At 34.0% G+C, this 24,153-nt stretch overlaps 1 protein-coding gene across 1 annotated transcript in view; it reads left to right on the top strand.

Annotated features, from left to right (window-relative positions):
- Positions 1-439: 439 nt before the first annotated feature.
- The window catches only part of LOC121411988 (quinone oxidoreductase-like protein 2 homolog), a 43,095-nt gene continuing 19,381 nt past the window's right edge, over positions 440-24,153 (top strand). Inside the window, exons 1-2 of the mRNA XM_041604899.1 lie at positions 440-552; positions 3,744-3,782. Of these exons, the coding sequence (XP_041460833.1) occupies positions 503-552; positions 3,744-3,782 (89 nt within the window). The 5' untranslated portion in view covers positions 440-502. The remainder of the gene's footprint in view (positions 553-3,743; positions 3,783-24,153) is intronic.

Here is a 24,153-nt window from a genome sequence, read left to right as displayed (position 1 = left end):
GGGGGGGTTGAATAGAAAATAGAAGGCAAATTTCAATTCAAACTTGTCTTGTCTTATCTTTCCGTTGATGCCCACAATCAAAGTGCTGATTATTATGGCAAACTTACTTTTGTGCCCCTAAAACCTAGGATTACTACTTACTCTTGCAATACACTTTTTTTTTCCAGTTTTATAGAAAATTTGCCTACACTCTTTTCAATCTTCGGAGAGGAACGATTTTAAAGGACACGTCGAAGAAAAGAAAGAAAATAATAATAGGCCTAACGAGTTGGCAGTAATAGTCAACTTTTGACTCCAACTCTACATCATGTGGGTTTTTTCAAATATTTTTTATATGGAAATGAAAAATGAAAATTAAACTTAATATATTAAAAAAATGACAATATCCAACAAACAACAACAACGCTCTCTCATCATTTTGGTCACATGATCAATACTCTTTGCATCACGTGACTAAGAGCGACAAAACAAGTGAAGCAGACGAAAAACTATTTCCGAGAAAATGTCTGCGTTTAGGTGTCCACCAGAAGTGGCTTTACGTTCAGCTGCAAGGTGAGAGAAATTCATTTTGCCGTTTAAGAAATTCGTTGTAAATCAAGTGATTTCTATTGAAGAATAAGCTCCGTTTTATTAGTTTGTCCTATGACTGTTGTCGCGTCTCCATCCAAACACAGGGCGTGAGCGCTGGTGCTAGTGTAGTGCTACGGGCCGCACGGCGAACCCTCCCGTCGGCGTCGGCTCATGCGCTCATGAGTAGTAGGCTAGTAGTAGTACCTGACTCCCTGAGCGGCTAGGACTCGTATGTAGTGCCGAGTTGCGCTATGACTGACCGACTCGGGCCTGGAATACGGGACTGACCAATACTTGCAGTCTACAACCACCCTGTCTGTCATGTCTGTGATGAGTCGAGTAGCACTAGCACTTTAGTAGCAGCACATACGGTATATATTAGATACTAAAAAAAAAGCTTTAAAAAAGTTTAAGCATGTAAAGTATCCATAACGCCGGGGGGGGGGGGGGGGGGCACTCGACCAAAAAAGTGGTAGGGGTGTGCCGCGGGCGAGACAAAAAACGGGGGGCCTTGGAAGTTGGAGCGGGCTTATTGTAAAAAGGAGGGTCCTCGGAACGGGCTTCGGAACTACAATTTTGTGAAAACGGGTCCTTGGAACGGATCGTCAGCATGTGAGTACGTGCATATGCACCCCTATGGAACAGGCATGCGTGCATGATGCAGCTAGCGCGGCCTCCGCCGGGTGTGCTAGCGCAGAGACGATGGGCGGATAGCGCTCGGCGGCTATTTTTCACCAAAATTGCAGCAGATCAATGCGACCAGCACGGCGTAACGAAAAATATGCGAAGCTTTGGAGCAGATTTCTTTCTTCTTTTCACTCGATAAGAATAAAATGCTATGCATTGGAGAGGTTTTCTTTGTTTTTCTTTCTCAATAAGACAAAAATGCTATGCCTCGGAACAGAAATTTTGGTGTAAAAATTGGGGTCCCCTCCACGGCACATACCCACTATGCATTATATACTGAGTGCCCCCCCCCCCCCCCCCCGATTGTAACAAAAAATATATGTATGTAAATTCCCTTCATTTGTGATGTTTTTTTTCAGTTTTATGATCTTAATTCGGTTCAATTGACCAGGGCAGGGATCCATTTCTCAACACAGTCATAAGTCTAACTTCTTGACTAAATCAGAGATAGTGAGCTCCGGAAGTGAGCTACTTCTCTGCTGTTTCACAAAGCCCTCATTGCCAAGATCTCGGACAACAACCTGACTAAATATTAATGACACCTCCGAACAAGTACCACTCTACAAGAGGGATGTACTCTAATGGAAGAATAACCTGTCATAACTTCTATATAAATGACCTAGTGGCGTCACTTGGGTTAGACCAAAAGCTTCAGTCTCTGTATTTTGGTTTGGGTGAATGGGGATTGTAGTAAAATGTCAGAAAGTGTTGAATAAATCCCAAATAACGATGGTTATTCATGTCTACATGTAGGTAAACTATGCAAAATTGCCTCGAAATTTGAAAATTATGATCTTACGTAATCAAACATAGAAGTTGAAATTACATCGCAAAACAGGTGTGATATATCATTCAATAATATAAATTGTAATGTGCAGAAACTATAAAAACTAATGGTAAAATGCAACAAAACCATTCATTTTGAAATGGTACAATAATTGAATCGATAAAGATAATAATAATAACGGTAGGCCTATATTTACCCAGGGCAGCCCAGTTCCAAAAACTGTTCTCCCAGCAGGCCCTGCTATTATTACCCCGTGCACACAGCTTTTTGAGGAATTACTTCCTGCTGGTAACCATTTGCCTCACCTGGGTCGAGTGTAGTACACTGTGGATGAATTCCTTGCTGAAGGAAACTATGCCATGGCTGGGATTTGAACCCACAACCATCTGTTTCAAAGTCCGGAGACTAATCCACTGGGCCACGTCGCTCCACACGATCAAAACAAAGTTTTTATAATTAATTACTATGCCATTTTAACTTTTAATTATTTAGAATGAAGACTGGTGATGTAAAGATGATAATTATAATAATGTTGATGATAATAAATACTTGATAAGGCAATAATAATGATTAAGTAGTGAACCACAATAAAGGTTACACTATTCACCCCAAAACACTGAGCAATTAAAACAATTTTTTGTGAGTACCCTTTGGTTTGGAACCATCTCCCACCTGACGTAGTGAACAGCACATCACTAGAAGTGTTCAACTCGAAGATCGAAAGGAGCCATCTACGATACGACTAGATATCACCGCACCCTCACTCACACTCTGCATCCATACCAATTGGTCCAGCAGTGTACACATCCAGAATGATTGTACTAAAAGACATTATACAAAATGATAATGACTATCATTTTTTTGGTTTTTTTTTTTAATGAGTGGACACATAGTTACCAATAATTGATATATAGCATTTATATATATTTGAATATACAATAAAAGAGCACTGTTGATTAAATTCCCTGCTTAATGGCATAGCTAAGTGCCATGACCAGGGATTGAACCCCTGACTTTAAAATGTCAAGTCAGGTGCCTTAGGACACTCTGCCATGGCACCTCAACTGATGTGTAAAAATGATAGGAGTAATAATTATTTTGATATCAATGATTTATTATTATAGATATCAATGATAATTCAATAAAAAGCAACAATAATGTTGTAATTATTTCAAAGTAAAAAAAAGACTGAAAAATACCTGCATAACATATCCCAATTATTATTATTGAAAGAGTAACAAATAGATTTTCAGTAGGGATTTGAATTTTTTGTGTTCATGGAAGTTGATGATCTTTGTTCAGATAGTTCTTTGAAAGCTTCTAAGGTCCTTTAGTTAGAAATCCCAAATTCCCAATCCATGTTTTAGTTGGAGTGAGTGAAGTATCACAGTCTGTGTTGACAAGTGAAGAATTTGCAGGGTTATACTTTATTAATAAAGTACTGTAGGTAAACAATATTTTGACATTTTTTTTATATACCTAAAGTTGAATCCAGATCATGCTTCAACAATTACACGTTGCTAGAGTTCCTATTCTATGATCATTTGATGGATGAATAATCATGATTGTGTTATAATCATTATTATTTATAGATTTAATGAAATACTGTTCATAAATTTAGCACATTCTTTCATATTAATCCAGTATCTTTTTTTTTCAAACATGTATCTATCTTATGTTTTTTTTCTCTGTGTTGCAGGTTTGTATCTTCATCCCATCATCGGCCTGCACTTAACAGGTACATTACTCTTCATAGTCATAACCGTTCAAAATCATTCTCAAATTCTATTTTCCTCCCTTCCCTGAAAATTTTGGTTTGGTTTGTTAGCATTCATATTTGGTATTCATTTTTTAAAATGATTTGTCTTCATTTTTGTATGATATTTATAGTTTTATTGTGTACCCCTTTCATTCCACATTTTTTTGATTAAGTATGATCTATAAATCATACATAATTACAAGGCTCCACACTAATTTTTTTTTCTTGGTAGCCCGACAGGTCAACCAGAATCATCAATTTCATATTTTTTGTGGCCCTCAAAGCAAACTAAGTGGCCCTAAAACAATAGAAAACATTACGATTTATTAAAACTTTGGTAGCCCATTTGGGCCACCAAGTGTTGGCTTTTACATAATTTTGGTGTCCCGACTCTCACTTTTAGTTGCCCCGAGCCACCAGGCCACTGCTAATGTCGAGCCCTAAATTATGAACATTTAATCAATGCATTGAAATTAAGCAATGCAAATGCTTTCTTGATGATTATTTTGATAATGCTTATTTTTCTGTCTCCCTTCCTTTCTCCTTCTCTGTGAACTGTATTTTCAGCATTCATGGTTACAACAAGTTACTGAAGTTGTAGTTAATGAATGTCTGTTGACATACTCATGTTGCTGCCCTCTTTCAAAAAGTGTTGAATGATTCATTTTAGTATTCATGAATGAATGGACTGTAACTCTCAAGACTTTATCATGTACTGAAATACCCTTGAGATGGCAGCATAACACTTTGAAAACCAAAGCCCCAAATAGCAGTTTGTTCAACTACATTGCTGTCTGTTCATACATGTAGAGCATTGATTATATTCTTTTGTTGTGTATTTGCCTTCATGACATGTCTACTCTGTAATGAGACTGGTGAATGCCTCCAGAACTTATGCTCCTATCTATAGATATTTTCATTGTTTTGGATGCTTTCCAATCGAGATAATCGATGATACCACTCATAGTAAAGAAAGGAGATATTTACACATGTTAGAATAGACCAATAACTATAGATATATAAATGTTAAAATAATGATTTAAAACATGGTACCAGATTAAAGGAAAAATGGCTTTTGCAATTAAATTGCATTTGTTAACTTTATGTGAAAAGACACATTTGGTGATTTTGAAATTAAGCTAAATTCTCAGGAAACCATATTCATTGTACCTTCATAAATAATTTTGAATGTAAAAGACTGTATATCAATACCATGGGTCATCAACATGTATTTTTGTGGCCAAGATGAAAACATCTCAACTGCACGAGTATTCAAGGTATTGTCTAATTCCCCAGGCAAGTACACTGTAAATAGAGTGTTATATCAATGGTATTTTATCAGGGATATTCATGTATACTGTCTCACAGTTTGTTTGCTTTCGGGTCTTTATCTGACCTTTGGATCTACAGTTTGGACTGAAAATTTTGATTTGGCAGAGTAACCTGCAATAGATATTCAGCCAATTTTATGAAGACACCTCATCTGTAGTCAAGTCATGGTCAGCATGGTTGCTGTGATACACATTTTATAATTTATTTTTAGAAGACAACCTTTTGGGGGAAGGAGGTGCATTAAAAAATGCCTTAAACAATAGAATAGGCTTTGTACAGAGACTACCCGGCACACACATTCACTGCAGAATTATATGCCTTGTATGAGCAAGGAGATATCACCTCCTTGGTATGAGCTAAAGCAATAAAAACAGTGGCTTAATATGTAGAAATTATTTATTTCACTTTTTGCAAGACAGAATCATTTGCAATAGTTCATTTCACACTATATTTACAAAATCAGACTCTGAAAAAAAATAATCTAGTGATACTCAAACTACATAAAATATATTCATCAAAATAATTGATAAAGGAAAACCATGAAAAATTTGTTTCAGAGTTTGAGTCTCCTTTTGGATATTGAGTTGCACTCTGAAAATAGCTTACATTAAGTTATGAGGGGAAAAAAGGGAAAGAAATAGTACAAAAGTGAGGATTTCCACATGCTATCAAGTGTGACCATTTTGTGGAAAAGGTGTATTTCATTAAGATGGAATGATTCATCCTCTTATAATTTTTCTGAGATATTCATCAGGTGTAATAACCAGTAATGATAAATGTCGATAACACTGGAAGAATTCCCTAGCTTCTTTGTCGTAGTCATCCATCAAGATATTTGAACTCATTTTCAGTAAAAGATATATCGCCCTTTTTACCTTAGGTAAAAGTATAGGAATGTCACCAGGACATGAAACAATAACCAGATTAGAGAAATATGACACTTTTTCAAAGAGACGTGTGCAACATGCTACTCCACCAAACAGTCTTTCTTTTTAATAAAATTCTGATACAGGAAATAAAATATAGACTTTTGATTAATTGGTGATATAAATGAATGAATTGTCTAATTATTTTAATTGTGAAATACATGTAGTTCAGATTAAATTCAGAAAGCTTGAATTTGGCTTTAAAATTTTCATAAAGATGTTTTAAAATGTTCCTGGGCCTCTTTTCCTATTCAAGGAAAATCTTTATATGTAATTTGATAACGGTATTTGCATATTTTCACTATTTACTATCTTTTATAAAAACACTGTAAAAATTGGGGGAAAAAAGACTTACTCTATTGTATTTATGCCTAATGGAAATTGTCTCCATCATTGCATGTGCTATGCTATCATCACATGTTACACTAATTAATCACTGCCTCTATCTCTTGTTTTAATTGATTAACTGCAGTTCATTTTAATTTTATCCATGTCAGTTTTCAAAACAGGTAAGGATGACTCACAGTCATTATAATGATGCAAAGACAAGTTATATCACATTGTCTCTGTTACATTGTTTGCTGCTTTTCAGTCTGGTATATGATAATGCACAATGGACATGTAAAATTCCGGATTCAACAGATATAAAAAAACATTTATGTACATATTTTGTTAATTTATTAGAACTGTAACACAATATATATCTGATATAGTAGAAACAGTTTCATGTCCTAATTACTGTATGATAGCCCTGTATGTCTAATATGAAACCAAACAAAATGACGGAATGTGTAGATTTTATTCTGAAGATTCAGCAAATTGCAATACTATGGTATACTTGAGTAGTTTGTGCATTCCAGTAAGTGCAATTTCCAGCTAATAAAACATGTTATTTTCTCCCTGTTTCAGTTTCTTCAGAAATATGGTGAGACAAGTTTCTGTAAACTTCTATTTGCTTTAAGAAATTTGATTAATTTTTATTTTGAATCTTCATTACAATGGCTGATGAATCTATTTTATAATTATAATTGTTTTGTGAAATGACATTATAAATTTGCTGTCTTGATTCTTGATGAGAAATTACAATAGCAAAATCAAGAGGAGAGTTATAATTCTTTTGAGGGATATTGATACTTTATCCCCCAAAGGTCCCATTTCAGTTCATCACAAGTATTAAAGATAAATGATGGAAAAGAATTAGTGCAGTGCAAAAATCTACTTCATTTTTTTGGTCATCTTATCAACACATTTTCAATAAGTCAACCTTTAAAATAAATGAAGATATTGTTCAGAAAGTGAAAGTATAAATTCTTTTGGAGGAAGTTAGAGTTTCTGGGAACTAAAAATAAATGCTTGTTCAGTTACTAGAAAAGTTTATTGAATATGGACAGTGACATCTTTCGGTATAACTACAGATTCCAACTCATTACATTGCCATTTCAATTCAAGGGACACGTCATCAAACAAAAATGAAAGACGTTAACACGTATCCAACAGACTCTCCTAGATGCCCGTTAGTCTATTTAGATCGGCACCACATATAAACAATTTCAAGAATTTCTTGTTACATACTCTACAAGCATGTGTTCATACTTTATCAGCTTTGCACTTCTTGCCAAAATATACCTTATCTTCAAGGAATCAAATGAGTTGGTGAGGATGCTGTAAATTTGTTCAAGATAGCCAGTTTTTAAATTCTTGGTTAGCTACTTTGATATCAGTATCTCCCCTCAATTGGACATCAAATTGCGTGACTTCATCTTGATTTGTTAGTGATGTGTTCAATTACAGTAGTCATTTGTAATTTCCTTTATAGCAGTGGGGTAGAATTTCAATCGAATTGGGTTTTATAGTTTAATCTTCGTGATTCTCAAGTGAAATTTAAAAGTTGTGACAATATTATGTAAACATGTAGCTGACGGGTTGAAATTTACATTTAGATCTTGTAAAAAAAATCCATGCGATTAAAAGTATTTTATTGAACAATTTTGAAGTAATTTTAATTCAAAAGGTATTTTACTATGAACTTAATGCACTTTTTTGTTATGTCTTTATTGATATCTGAATCCATTCAATTTTTGGGATACGTTGCATATTCAGGACATACCTAAATATGTGTTCATGAAGAGTTTTCTTCATTGAATTGACAATTTCATAGAGATTTGTTTTACCTATTTGATATATACTTTAGATAGGAAGATAGACATAAATTAAATAACTTGATGGATAGATTTATAAACATATATATAGATCTGATGAATACAAAATATAAATAGATAAATAAATTGATTCATAGAAATATAGAATAGATGACTCACTGGCATACTGAAAGAATGAGTATTGAATTAAAGAATGAACGAAAAACAAGATAAATAAGTAAATGATTTAATCAGTTGAAAGTTAACCACCTCCCAACAAATTAACCAATCGCTGGTTTACTAGTATATCTAACTTATACTTTACTAATTATGAAACTACCCAGTTATGATTGTACATAATCAGATAGATCTATTTTGGTAGTAATGAAGTAGATTACTACATTTATGATTTATTTAAATGAAAACTTGTAAGTAAATTATTCAGAAATTAAGCTGAAAGTTTTTGTAACAAAGCTCATCATTTCCGAATATTAGATCATTCTCCTGTTGCTTATGTGTACATGTTATGTAATGTCACTGAATTATTTTCTCTTATTCCTGAAATACATCATACTAGGTTTAGAAATTGATACGCACTTTGTCAGTGCGCTTGGAAATATATTTTAAGTTTTAGATTTTTAGCGTAGTTGATATAGATTTAAGGAAAATTAGATTATGCGACATGTATGCAAAATACTGCACACTGTTGTTTGTGGGGATGCTAGTGTGTCTGTACTATGTAGCAATGCAGTATAAAATAAAGGATTGGTGCAATGAGCATTAGTAAATCATTTTACAAAAAAGTCCCAGAAACATAAGCATATTAGGATTATCGTATTTTGTACATGTATGCATCTTTACTTTAAAGTGATATTTTAAAATAAGTTTTATATCAATTTCATTATGTTATAAAAGAACCTTCTATTTTGATAAGGGTCTTATACATTAAAGATAGGGCCGATCATACACACCTTAAGAAAGTGATTCATACAGAGTCATAACACATGAATAGATTGAAAGTGGGAGAGGAAAGACCATGGTCGAAAAAAAGCAGCTTAAAAGAGAAAGAAAAAGAATAGAATTTCCCTTGAGATTGTGAACCCACTGGTGCACCTTTTCAGACAGTCTCTAAATTTAGATGTTTTAATTCCTGTATGTTTTGTATTAGCAATCTCTACGTGCAAGCATGAACCCATCAATTCATTACAAAATAATAAAATAAGAGGTACCTAATCACCTGTATTCATTTTAATCATAGAGAAGTAAAGTTTCCTGGCAGAGTTGGAACACAGGAAACAACAAAGGTACCTCATGTGATTAGATTAGTAATCAACTTTTCAAACATGTTATTGAATGGAGAAAAAAAATCTACTATAAATGATGTTTACCTTTCTACTTTTTTTGCTGAAGGGTAGCTTATAATAACTTCATTTTGTGTATTTTATATGATCTGAATAAAGATGTGAATTTAATAATTTTATTGGACAGATGGCAGATATCACAATACCCATTCTTTTAAATTGTCCAATAAAGTAATCTTTTTGGTAAAATAAGATAATCTCTTCTCAATATTAACAATTAGCTAGCCTAGCTTTAATAAGATTTTAGCCACCCGCATCTAAATATGAGCTCTCTGTTTGTATTATTTTGGCAAGTTAAATTAGATTAGATTCCTTTCCTCAAAACTTTTTCTTTGTTCTGTAAAGTTTTCATCAGTTTACCATTGTAATATTGAAGGACATTTGAATGCAGCCCTGATTCAACCCTACCCTAATAACTCGTTACTTTGTCATAAGTGCTTTATATAGAAATAGGTGTGTTGATTATGTCAAGGTTGTTATATTAAACTTCACTTCTATAGCTCTTGGGAAGCACAGAAAGTCACAGGACGTTCATGTTGTATGTATGAGATACTGCAGAACTTTGACAAAACAGATAATGGCAATTCTACAAAACACAGTCCAGTGAAAAGAATCAAATATCTTCCCCTCTCATTACAAGAAACTGTAAATATTATGAAAAATATAAATACATAGATGGTTGTAAAATGATGTTTCACACTTGGCTTATAAAGAACATTCTCAATTTTCAAATTGGGTAATGACATTAAAGTACTCCACAATATGCTCAAGGGTATATAAAAGGTCATTTTCAAACAAAAGTGGACATGGGGGTGAAAATTAAAACTTGCTAGAAATCATTAGGCTTCAATGTTTTTTGAAACTAGACATCTTGAAGTATATTTTTCCATTTCATTTACATAAAATTATTAATTATGTCTTGAGATACAGTAAATTTTATGCAAGGGAAATTAAATGTTGCAAAATGTTGATTTTTGCATTAAAATTCACATATTGCCTATCACAATATAAAATTTGTATTAGAAGCACATTTGTTGGCAAGATACAAGCTGTGTATTGTATCTAACTCCTAAAAAGCAAAAAAAAAATTCTGTGAAGTGTTTTTCTGAAAAAAATTGGGTTTAGAAGTTTTCAAAACTGGTTGTCGTGTCACTCACGTTTTAAATGCAAAAAGTTTTCTCTAGCTGTGTATTCTGAAAATTATTTTATCCCAGTACTGGAGCAAATACAGTTTATCTGTACCTTATTGTATATAAAGTAACTTGGTCCAATGTGTTAAGGTAAAGCTAAAATTAACTGTCAAAGTTGTGTCGTGTCACTCACAATGTCGTGTCACTCACAAAATGTCGTGTCACTCACGGTATTATATTGTGTATAAAAAAGGACATCCAGTAATTTTTGAAGCGTTTTACCAGGGATACAGTCAAAATGTTGTTCCTGACATCATTTAGGCCTATTTTAGGCTAATAATTTCCTCCATCTTCCTAATTTTACTCCTTTTTATGGAAATATTGAATTTGACATTGAGTTCATCTATTTTCTCTCCTCTCCGTGGTTGCCTTGGTTTAAAAAATCCTGACAATTTTCCATTGGTGTGAAGACTCGGATCCTAATTCATATTTTGGTGAATGTATGTGATTATATAACAACATAATCAACACAAAATTATGAATGTATCAAGAGAAAAACCACTATACTTGAGCAATGGACACATTTACAATGCATAAAGGGTTGGTGATGGTGATGGTTCAAGTCATACCTAGGTATTACTTGAACATTCTCTGTCTCCATTTACAGAAATAAGCAGAAAGTTCACCTTTCTTTTGAGTAATGTTATTTCTTTGCTATACTCAGGTAGAAAAGTCACGGATCCTTTTTTGAAATTTGCAGAAATTTCAGTGGTAAAGTAGTGTATATGAGATATAAGATATCACCATGAACACCAAACATTTTTTCAAATTTGGAAAAGAAAATATTTTTCTTTTCCTTCTGATTGATTAAATCAACCTTTTCATTTGCCATAAAGCTTGTATTCCAGGACATGAATAAACAAATTTGCAAGAAAACAAACATTTCAGGTGAGAATGTACTGAGAATTGATATAACATTTTGGATATTGCTTGAAGCAGCTACATGCCAAGTTCAAAATCATTATTTGTTCAGCCACCATTCATAACGCTAGTGATTAACTACATGTACATGTAGGGTCTGAACAGCAAACTACCGTAAATGGGCCGATGTGTGTTCAGAGCAGATTTGCATTTACACACATATTCATTACAACAAAATGATGCATGTTCATGGAGGTCCTAACAAGTCCCAACCGAGACCGCATTTTGATTTGAGCAACTTTGGATGGGTTGCCATGTACCAGTAGATCATATTTTTTTTTGGTGGGGGGTACCCTGATACATGTAAGGTAAGAACAGAGCTGGACCTCGAGGGGAAAAAGCTATTGAGGTGTAAAGGGAGCCTGGTTGGGATGTTGAGTTGGATTTTAGTGTGACATCCAAGGGCTTAGAAAAGGAAAGGCTAATGACTTGTAGTTGTTATGTAATAGTAGCAGACGGCAAGAATCAGGTACTAACTGCGTCTTTCACCTTGTGGCTTTCCCTGGATCCTGTGGTATGGTATATGATCAAATAATTAGCAATGAAAAGGCGCTTACAAATTCGAGCAAAAAGCATAGCTCTGAATTTTGGTACAGTGCCTTCATGTAATGCCTTGGGAGTGTCCACATACAAGCAGTGTTCAGGAGAAACCTATGCTTGTTGAGTTGAATTTCCAATTTTCTCAAGGCGATTTGCTGATAGTCCATCTAAAGTGTGCAGCAACGTGATTGTGGTTTGGTACCAAAAAAGACATTTAAACTGCCATGTCCTATTTGGACAATGCCTATAAAAATATTAAAGGAGGATAATATTGAAATCCAGTATTTCAAGAAAAGGGAGTCATACACGACATTGGCTACCAGACCATGCCAGATGATGTGAGTGACTATTGAGAATACCTTTCTTACAAGGAAAAATTATTCCATTCCATAAACCTGTAAACTTTCATATACAGATAGGGAGAAAGAGTTAAAGTTTTGAATGATATCAGGCCACAGAAAGAATGTTTGAGTTGATGTCAATGCCAAAACCTCATAACACCTCCTTCAAGTGCCCCCTCCTCCTCTAAAGAGGAGAGTGGTAGAAGCCCTAATGTGACAATTTGGTATGGTATAGGGAATGTGAGTTGATGGGCAAATATAACCATAAACCAAGAATAAAACATCAGGATGACATATTATGAACTTAAAAGAAAGCAGTTATTATGTAATTATGCTTGTTTTTTGGTTAATGGTATTTTACTCTTCTACATCATGCAAAAAATACTTCAATGTTGAGATAAATGTTGTATTTTTGCACTTGTCGTGTCACTCACGTTTTGGATGTCGTGTCACTCACGGTATATAGGAGGGTACCATTTTCCATAGAGAAGGTTTGATTGATTTTGACTATATGTGTTAGATAGGTACACTATTTATGTCCATTTACTGGTACTCACAGTACTCCATGACAACTACTTGGGCACGAATCCAACCATATGTGTTAGTGGTCAGAAACCCATGTCCAAAATTTGTCGTGTCACTCACGCACCGTTTTTTAATCATATCTACTAAACGAATTGTTGAATTCAAATCAAACTCGTAGTGGCCCATGCCAGTCCTACATTGTATATAATATAGTAGTCATGATTGATTCATAACCTTTAAGTTTGAAGATATGAGCCCTAAAACCTCTCCGATTGTCGTGTCACTCACGTTTGAAAATGACCAAAAGTCTTTATGTATTACAAAATAAACTTTACAATTTAACAATATCTGTTGTTCATATATACCTCTATCTTCTAAAATGTGAATTGAATCTGACTTAAGAAACACACATTTAAATGTTATTTATTTTTGTAAAAATCAGATTTAGAATAAGGCTTCAAATTTTGTTGGGGGTAAACAGTTTTTGAGCTGCAATGCACAAGATAAATAATTACATTAAAATATGCATTGGGAGAAAACATATAAAAACACATCTTGACCCATTTGGTATCAGCATTAAGCTGATACCAAATTAGGGGAAAGGGCTATTTCATTAGCAGCCTCTTTGAAAGTTCTATGTGGAATAAGTTGCCTATCACTATTAAAATGGTTAACTCTCTTGTGTCTTTTTGAATACTAAAAATCACCCAATAGATGATAAAGAGGAAAATGTAGCACTTATACATTAAATGGCTCATTCCAAAGTTTTGGAAGAAGAATATATTAAGAAACAGTCTTTATGAGGTCATAGCTGTTGCCATATTACAAGATATTTTCTTCTAATACTGTCCTCCGTGGAATGACTGTTTTCTGGAAACCTCTGTTCTTTCTTTACATTGTTACAAGGGTAGAAAAAGCACTTTGTATGTATTATAACATTTGTTTTTTACATCTGCTTGGTGAGGCTGTTGCCTCATTTTGAAGCCAGATAAACATTGAAATCAATTAAGACCATTTCAGACATCTTCTTACTTATCCATTTTCAAATTATTCATGGAAATAAAAAAGCTTGCAAATTCATAGTCCTGTGATTGCAGGTTGAAAACTGAACAAATAATTGAAAGGTAAGAAAGCATAAATCTTCTATATTGAGGTTCATACAAAGTTTATTTACTTTGGAAAGTATCATGTTGTCCAGAGTCACATTTTATTAATTGACTTGTCAGATGTTTTATCTGACAAAGTTTTTGTTTTCCAGCAGTTACCATAATAACAGACACCAGAGCTTCTTAGCCAATTAAAATCAAGGAAAATTGTCAGATCTGACAACATGTCATGTTGATAAAATGTTCCGCTAGAGTTGTGACTCATGAACTTGAAAGAACTAATTGAAGTACAAATGGCAGTGAGATTGGTTTGCAGGACTTATAGTGTATAGATATGTGTAAAAAAAGAAGAAGAGTATTTAAGCCAAACAGGTTTGACAGGGGGGGGGGGGGGGGCTCTATCTCTTGCCCTCTAAAAGCAAGGATGTATGTTTTATGATTTAACCGTTTTACCTCTAAGGATATTGTTTTGGAAGTGTCTGGGAGGACAGACATACTCTTTCCTGGTACCTAATAAGTTGACCTGAGGTTACCTGCAGGTGTACTAATGCTTGCAAGATGATTTGTAAGAGTACCGGTATCAAAAAGTAGAATCACTACAACAAAAGTTCAAGCAAACCCTTTAATAGCAGCATCAAATGGTCACTTGAATCTGGCAAAGTTTTAATCTGCGAAGTGTGTGTGTTCATTTCAGTTTTCAGGGACAATTTAACATGGCCGAGATTTCATTACCCAATGCATCCTTAACATGTTGTCTTCATGAGATGATGAAGCAGATGTTGTGTGTATATGAGCAGAATTGCATGTAGTCAGAAGAAATGTTTGTTGTAATTTTACACCTGTCTGCAATGACACAAATGCCTGAAGGTAAAATATAGTTGTAAAGCACACAAGTATCCAATCCTGCCAGAAAAGAGTGAATGATAACAACCAGTGCAGCTACTACAATTTCTCAAGTCTTTACAGAGCAGTCTAAACACCCAACTTGAATCAAATCAAAATTGGTTTGCAAATGATGAACTGGGCTGGTAAAGGCTGGTGTAGTTTTAAGTGATCAGTCACTGACTTTACATGATCATGCATCTATTGATAAATTCTTGAATGAATTACTGTAAAAAGTTGATACCCTGCTTTCATTAAATCATTTAGAATAAATTGGTCAAACTTCACTAATAGTCATAGAAAAATATATATGTTCAATATTTATCATATCATTTATAGTCTAGAAATGAAAATGATTGAAAATCAGGATTTGCAGTTTCTTTCAATCATAACTAGTTCTAATGCTATGAAATACATCTCGTACTAGTACTTTATGGGAAGTGAGCAATACATTTTGAATCTGTCAATATCAAGTTCTCGAAGGACTAATATTGGATTAGGAGGGGTTAGTTCTGTGTATGTAGTCTCACATATATACATATATATACTCCTTGAGGTGAACTATCATCAGCTCTGCATCTTTCTAAACAGGTGCCAAACCTAGCTTCAGATTATTTGATCCGTGTGGCACGAATACTTATTAAAATCTCGACAAGTAGACAACACCCTTCTAGGAAGCCCAAGTCCTATGAAAGCTGTGAGGTTTGAATGAATATTTCCTGTGAATGAGCCAAAATTGCTTCTGAATGAGTATATGCTTATTGCAGATATGGTAGTGGAATAATTTAAATGTTGTTGAGAAAATAATTACCATTTCTGAAAGTTATGGGACTAACCACCAGATATCCAAAAGAATAGTTGGTTTCAATTTGATTGACTTCAGGAAGAAAGGATCTGATTTCCCTGTGACAGAGATATGTAGTCCTGAATTCTTGTATTGTAATTGTTTTGTTCCCTGCAGTACAGGGTGATAATCATGTGCACTTGTAATAACTCTATGGATTGAAAATACTAATACTAAATACATTATGTACACTGTCTGGTCCATGGACTATTCTTGGGAAGTTCATTGAGAAAACTACCTTTACAGTGGGGATAACTTTTATATAGCACAATTTTATTTGGAGTGTGTTCTGAATTTCAGACTCCACATTGATTGGACACTGGAAATGCAAGTTTTGATGACATGGTACAAGGGATAATGATTGGACATGTTGTCGTTAATGAAGTGTCTAGCACATGTTTATCTCGTCAAATTTAATATGAAAGAACAATCTTGAGGATATGAAGCTTGGGTTAGGTGTTATTAGTCAACAGGATGCTTGTCACGGTTTACCTGGAGACTGTTTCACAAGACCTTTAGAAATCCAAGTTCAGGGACATATTAACATGTGCATATATAATAGTGTCTTGATTCTGTGGGTGCATTCAAGCAACGTTGTCTATAGGCTAGTATTGCAAACATAAATCGCAAATCAGAATTGCCAACACAAAACTGCATTCAAATAATCCTGATTCAAGACATCCACAGTTCAACTTTGAGTGTATAGGCCCTCTACACACTAGATTCTTTACAATTCTTGACCGAATCCACTAGCAGACCAATAAAATGGTCTCTTTGGTGTTCAATAGATTTCAGCAAACTTGAATCATGTTACAAAACACAATCTTTTTCAGCATTTCCTGTCAGTGTGGTTTTAAAGATGTTGATTGATATTGACAAATCTAGACATCTTTGAAATCTGTGATTCCAGGAGTTTGAAATGGGTTGCTTGAACCATGGACCCTCTCAAACACATGTATTTGTAAATTAAGTTATCCAATAAATATATATTTTTAAAGGGTTTGTGTAACAGGGCTTCAGGCTTGCACCTGTATTGAATCAGTTTCTCATCAGAGCAGCTTGGTCCAGTATAAAAAAAAGACTTGTTCAACCGCTCCATGGTTCAACCTGTCCCTATAAGACAGGTGACAAGGGTCAACTAGAATGGGTCATTCTGCCGTCATCAAATCTTCAGTATATGATATTCACAAAAGTGCAAACTTAGGAGTATGCATACATCATTAGGAAAATAACCTGTAAATTATAAGAACTTGTTCAGACCTCAAAATAACTTATAACCATTTTATGTAATTAATTTGTTTGTGTGTTTTTTGTGGGGATCTTAAATCATTGCATACATTACAATTTGTAGACTTAAAGGGGAAGTTCACCCTGAGAAAAAGTTTATTGTAAAAATAGCAGAAAAAATAATAATAAATATTGCCGAAGGTTTGAGATAAATTCATCAAATAATTAAAAAGTTATAGAATATCAATTATTTGATTTGTGACGTCATATGCGAGCAGCATTCCTACATAGCGAATGGTAAAAAATCGATGAGATGTCATTTTTTCAGAAAATTGAGAATGGTTTTCACTTTACCATTTGTATATCAATAGACAAATCATTTCACACCCGATCATGAATAGAAAACAAAATTAAGTTATCAGGAACCATACAAAATTTGAAATTCATGCATTTTATATTACATAACACATGGGGCAGCTGCTCGTTTATGACGTCACAAATCCAAAACTTTGAACTCTAATAACTTTTTTACTCTTTAACGGATTTTCCTCAAACTTCACCAATATTTTTTACTATTTTTCTGCTATTTTTACAACAAAGTTTTCTTCAGGGTGAACTTCCCCTTTAACTGTTTGTACTACATGTAGATATTCCCCATTTCATTCAAAGATTTTAATTAGAAAATACTTAAAAACTATGTACCATTTCCCATTAAGTTGAAGGGTTTTTTTAGAATCAGCAGCACAGCTGTGATGCTATACAGCAGAATGATATCTTAATACATGTGTTTTGTGTATTGTTTCCTCTTTTTGTAAATGGCATGAGATCACCAGGCATTTAGAAGGCAGAGGTTGAAAAGTTCTCAAAGTCATGGTCCTCTTTGGTATTTTTGTTATTTGAGCATAATAGACAGCTGTCATATATGTGCATTGCTCTTCTATTTGCTTCTTTTCTTCTTTATTCATTTATAATTTTTTTTTATTGTTTTTATTCATTTATTCAATTTCATTCTTTAGAATTATTTATTTTTTATTTGTTTATTTAGTTATTTGCTCATTTATATATTCATCCATTTATTTACTGTTTATTGGGGAATTGAAGATATGAATAGTTTATGCAACAGGAAAGCTCTGCCAAACAAAGTGTCAAAATATCTAAATTGTTAACACTGATAATTATTTCTTTTTGAAATTTTTAGCATTCAGTCTGAAATGCTAGATGCTAACATTCCTTCCCAGATTAGCATTGCAATTTTCAGTTGGTGTAAAGTGAATTTAAGTTAAACAGAAGTTTTAATCAGTCATAGGTTGATGCACTCACAGGAAGTATTCTTGACATAGAACAGGAAAGATTCATGCCGATACAGACCTTATTTCCCTCTTAACGTGAGCATGAATAACCATATTAGGGACATTATCGGCAAATACATGGTGGGAAATAAAGACAACTGTTTCAAATGACAGCTTTGATCAGATGTTCCACAGCAATTTTTGTTTGACTTAAAAGCAACAAGTTTTCCTCCAAAGATTCAGGGTTTAGATTTCCCCTTGGAAAATTCATTTCGAATAAAACCTTGTGGACATATAAAAAAATATAAAGGTATATACACGTACCATTCATGAGTTTGTAGATTAATTGTTGATCAGTTTTGGGGTCGCTTAAAAAATTTGGGGAAGTCTTATTTTCCCCAATTCCAAGTAAAAACGGTGAGTGAAACGTTATTAATTAGAGATGTGGACCTCTTGCATAATTGGTTTAGGGATGATTACATCTATATTTAGAGATAATGCTCTCCCCCTTTTGCTCTTCCCCCTCTGATTAATTTCACACAGATTGGTCTTGTCCCCGGCAACGATCAACAAACTAGTCCATGATCTTCTCTGATCAGGAACAGCAAATTTGTTCTTAATTAGAAGCACTTCCATGTGTTGTACAGGAGGGTAGATGAAAGTGTCCTTTTAGCCTGAGGATGGCTTCCTATATTTAGTACCATAGGGTTGTCATTATGCCGCCATAAAACAAGCAGAATAAATGGGCCAAGTTAAATTTACTTTTCATTTCCTAGCGATGTACCTCTAGGCGGAACAGGCATACATGTAGATTTTCTTCTCTTTTAATACTGAAGATTTCAGGTAGTTCAGTAGTTTTAAATGCAAATTATATCTAAACTGTACATAGTGAATTTACATTTTGGGCCTTTCTGGCATCAATGATTCTGTTGACTTTGTTTTCCATTACCAGATGCATATTGCTGTGAATTTTGTGAAAATAGAAATTAATTGTTGTCTAATAGTACATTGATTCTGGAAATATCCTTTCCATAGACTTTTCCACCTTTCCTGAATTAACACTTAAATAGTGTGGATTGAATGCAAATCATGATAATACAGCCCGGCAATAAAGTTTGATTACATGAATTCAGAAGTAGTCTATATTTTAAAAAAATCATTACAGTGAGGAAATAGTGCGGTTCATCGTTATTATGAGTCTCTGCAGTACCTACACGGGGAAACAAGACATTAGACCAAAGAATAAGTAGCATTATTTGAGAATCCCATTCAAGAATTAAAAATGAGATGGATGAAGTCCTCCTGAAAGCAGCACTCAAATATATAGGCCTTATTTTCTTTGACTTTACATGATCAGGGGTCCGTTGCAGAAAGAGTTCCATTTAAATGCAAGTCAAAAAATCAATTGCAAGTCCCAAATGTGCTGTTGATTGGTTGAAAATCAAGTCGCGCATGATTTTTAGAGTTGCGATTGATTGCAACTCTTTGTGCAATGGGCCCCTGATACAAGCAACATCCGATCAACATCTGCATCCCATGAAAAGGGTAACGGTTGAACAATTGTATTGGTTGGGCTGTTTCAGAATTGATGAAGAAATGATCAAGATCATTAACCTGTAGAAAGATTCTCTAAAGATGAAAGTGAAAGATTTACCTTTTGAAACCACTTGCTTCAGTATACGTTTAAAGGTCAAGATCCGTTTCATCTTGCCAATTGAACTTCCTTGTCTTAATTATTATAAGTATTCCTCAATAAACATCACATTGTAGATCAAGAACTCTCAAGGTCAGTGTTGTCCATGTTGCATATTCCATTCAATCATCAAGGTACGTTTGATCAGCACACTGCAATCTATCAAGTTGCTTCCACCAATGGTTGTGTTTCAGTAAGGCAACGATTAAGTTTCAGTGCATCAGAGTTTCATTTTATAGATCATTGTCATGGAGGCAGTAAAAGCAATTCACACTGATATTCCTGTATTCTATTGATTCTTCATGATGATGGACTTGATTTTTCAAGTACAGGATCTTGACGAATATTCATCAGACTCTTAAGCCATTCAATAGTTCTGCTCTTCCAGAATTAAATTGGTCATTACCCTTTATTTAAGGGTAATGCAATCTATCAAGTTGCTTCCACCAATGGTTGTGTTTCAGTAAGGCAACGATTAAGTTTCAGTGCATCAGAGTTTCATTTTATAGATCATTGTCATGGAGGCAGTAAAAGCAATTTACACTGATATTCCTGTATTCTATTGATTCTTCATGATGATGGACTTGATTTTTCAAGTACAGGATCTTGACGAATATTCATCAGACTCTTAAGCCATTCAATAGTTCTGCTCTTCCAGAATTAAATTGGTCATTACCCTTTATTTAAATCCTTATTGAATTGTGTAATTCGAGATTTGACATCCTTTTTAAGGTCAATCAGAGCATCTGATTATTTGAAGACATTTTTCATCTAGAGTTCTTTTTGATGTAGATGGTGATTACAGACCTCACAGGTTCCAGGGTTCCATTTGTGCAAGTTCATGAATACACTTGCATCAATAATTTTCTCCAAAAAAGATAAATATGACAATATGAACTTGATAATGTAGGATCCTGGGATTTACTCTGTCCTGCTAAATTTGTTTTAGGAAGATGCCGATCTTACAATGTATGAAGAATGATGAAATCCATACTTCAGGTCAAGTCAGGGCATCAGATTCATATTTGAAGACAACTGGTCTGTTGGAGCTCCTTGCTGTGGAAATGCTCATTGTCATCTTGATGTATACATATGCAGTTATGATCAAGCTTGGCACGCAGGCCTAAAGCATCTTAAGGTGCTGTCTTGGAAAACAGTTTTTTTTAAGGTGTGAAACTCTGTACCTTGTTAGGCATGATACCATTTTGGCGGATAAACCATGTTCACACAGGAAAGAAAAAAGGTGAAGCTCTGTGTTAGCACTCTGTAACCTTGTCCACTAATTGTTGGATAATAAGGAAGCTAAAATGCTCTTTAGGGAATACTGTCTGTCACAGTTGATTCATCATTTCACTTCTGATTGAAATTGTCACGATTCAGAACCAGACAACTTTGTCATTGGAGTTTGTCCATCATGACTTTGTCCTGAAGCCTTCATCCCCCTACCAAATATTATTGATTATGTAATCATAATGCCTCATTCATGAACACCATTCAATGGTTCTTGCATTGTATCCATGGACAATTATGGGAATGCACATTTTTGGTAGGCCTGCACACTGTCTTTCAAACGCAGTGCTTTCATTTGGAATGTTTTAGCCCATGTTCAGGTAAGCCTGTAGTTATTCTACATAATGGGGCCCATATTGTTCCCGGTTTAAACCCCTTGTATGTGGGTCATCCACAGCTGTGATCTAGGGGAATTTACATAATTAAGTAATGTCATTGAGAGTTACAATGCTACTTGCAGAGGATATAATGAAGATGATCAATTAATTTGAATATCCTATCACAATGCTGGGCCACAATGTCCTGCATTACTTGCAAAGACTGTCATTATGGTAAAGGAACAGGAATAATACTATTGGAAAATACAGTTTCCATGATATCATCTTTTTGTGTTGTTTTGTGTTAGTTCATCCAATCAAAGTTCTAGTGAAGTCTAAGATTCTGGTAATTATGGCAAATGTGATATCGTCAGTAGTATCATTAATTATTCTGATACATATTAAAGTTTTCTCTTTATTATTATTCAAATAATACACAGGTAAGAGAGTGTTAAAGGGAGTGATAGATCAGGGATTTCATCATAGTGGGCAAACACATTTCTATCAAATTTTGCATATGTATTCTTTTTGACAACCCTACACCCCCATAAAATTGCTCTTAGAAGCTCCTTAATAATTTGTCTACCCCCCCCTCCTCCCAAAAATGGCAAGACAAACTTAATGCTCCAAAGATTCATCTCTCCCAATAATGACAAGCAAAAATAAGGGTGTTAAAAAAGTATTTTGGGTGGGGGAGACTTTCTTTTCCATATAATAGATCTATATCACATTAGATCCCTTGTAATCATTTGCCTTGTAAATGGGTTGGCATGAAAAAAAGAAGGTAAAATATGTCTCTGAATTCCTGGGGAAACACAAACCTAAAAGTCACCCTTGTATATTTGGCAACACAATCATTGCCATAATGTAGTATGTGCATCTCAGTGGTGAGTTTGTTGTCCTTACCAAAGAAAAGAACATACATTTCATGCTGTTTCATGTTTTTTCATGCTAAGTGTGAAGTGATGCATCAAAAATTCACAACACTACACCATAAATGTATAGCTAGAAATTTGTGAAAAACATAAGTATTTAAAACTAAAGCACTTAACATATGATTTGCTTACATTCGCTGTTCTCTTTAAGGTGAAGGAAAGTGAAACAACTTTGGCATGTTGCTACTTCTTTAGTGAAGTTCGTACCTACTTGTAGGTTTGCAGTTTGAAAAGTGATATTTTGATTTGGAAATTAACAAAACTCCATGCAGGAAAGAGGTAGAATGCTTTCATAGGCAACTTCCTGAAGAACTCGCAAAAAGAAAGTAGCTTGCTGTTCAATAATCATGATATTCCATTGTTATACCTTGCAATTTATACCACAGGGGATTTCAGTTTTCACCGTGGTTCACAGAAAGCTCCAATTACAACAAATCATTAGATTAAATGCTAATTTGGGACTTTAAAAACAGGCAGTCTTAATTAACATGTGTAGTTTTGTAGTTTAGTTTTTGATTTCACAATTAAATGTGATATAAAGTAACATTGCTATATAAAAACAATTGAAACTTCTTTAGAAAATAATGGTATGTTTATGTGATTAATATTGATAAGGTCTTCCATTTTTTTTTTAATAAAAAGGTGACACTCCCATCGAAGGAAAGTGTTCATCTTTGTTCCATTCAGCTCACAAAATAGAGATAAATCAGCTTGATTAGATGATTCAAATACATGTTATAGCTTTGTTGGGTTGTTTGTATTGTTTGTAACTCTTCTGTGATTGAAGCCCTGTAGTAGTTAAAGCAATGTAAATCTACAACCCTTCTCTTATCATTTTGAGTCTAGCAACTTTGTATTATGTATATATTGATTATATTTTCTTACCGTTTCTCAAGAATCTTTCATTATTAGTTTAAATCCAATTTTGTTGTCAGTATCGTATTTTATCCAGATGTTGAATATTTAAAACCTTGTTTTTTTATTGACCATTTGTATGTCCTTTGCATTTTGAATGAACATGTACCAGTCAACAAAAACTAAAAGATGTTTTTTTACACAGTTCTTTACATCTATCTGCAGTAAAACACATTGATGTATACAATGCAAGACCCTCATGCTGATTATTAAAAAAAAACCTCAGGTGGTCTTTTTACACATGATTTTACATCAGCATTCTTCATCACATTAAATTGAAATTACAAGTTATGACTTTGACATACTGTACATATGAAATTAAGCGATGGCTTGTATAGGTTAGACTTGATTCTGATATTTCTTCAGCAATACAGTGGACAAGTTTGGTATTTTTTATTGAAGCATAAGGTAGTGTTAGGCTTGGGATATATGGAGGTTAAGGTATGTTTTTTTTTAATCTAGGATTTAACCCTGTAAGAGAAACTTTGAATTCTCCGGGAATTCTCACGCTCATGGTTAGGATCTAAATGTCATATTCTTTACGACAAAATATTTTACATTTCAAACCTTGAAGAGAA

The sequence above is a fragment of the Lytechinus variegatus genome, chromosome 3, assembly GCF_018143015.1.
Source record: "Lytechinus variegatus isolate NC3 chromosome 3, Lvar_3.0, whole genome shotgun sequence".
NCBI classification, from domain to species: domain Eukaryota; kingdom Metazoa; phylum Echinodermata; class Echinoidea; order Temnopleuroida; family Toxopneustidae; genus Lytechinus; species Lytechinus variegatus.
This window is presented reverse-complemented; position numbering and strand designations above follow the sequence as displayed.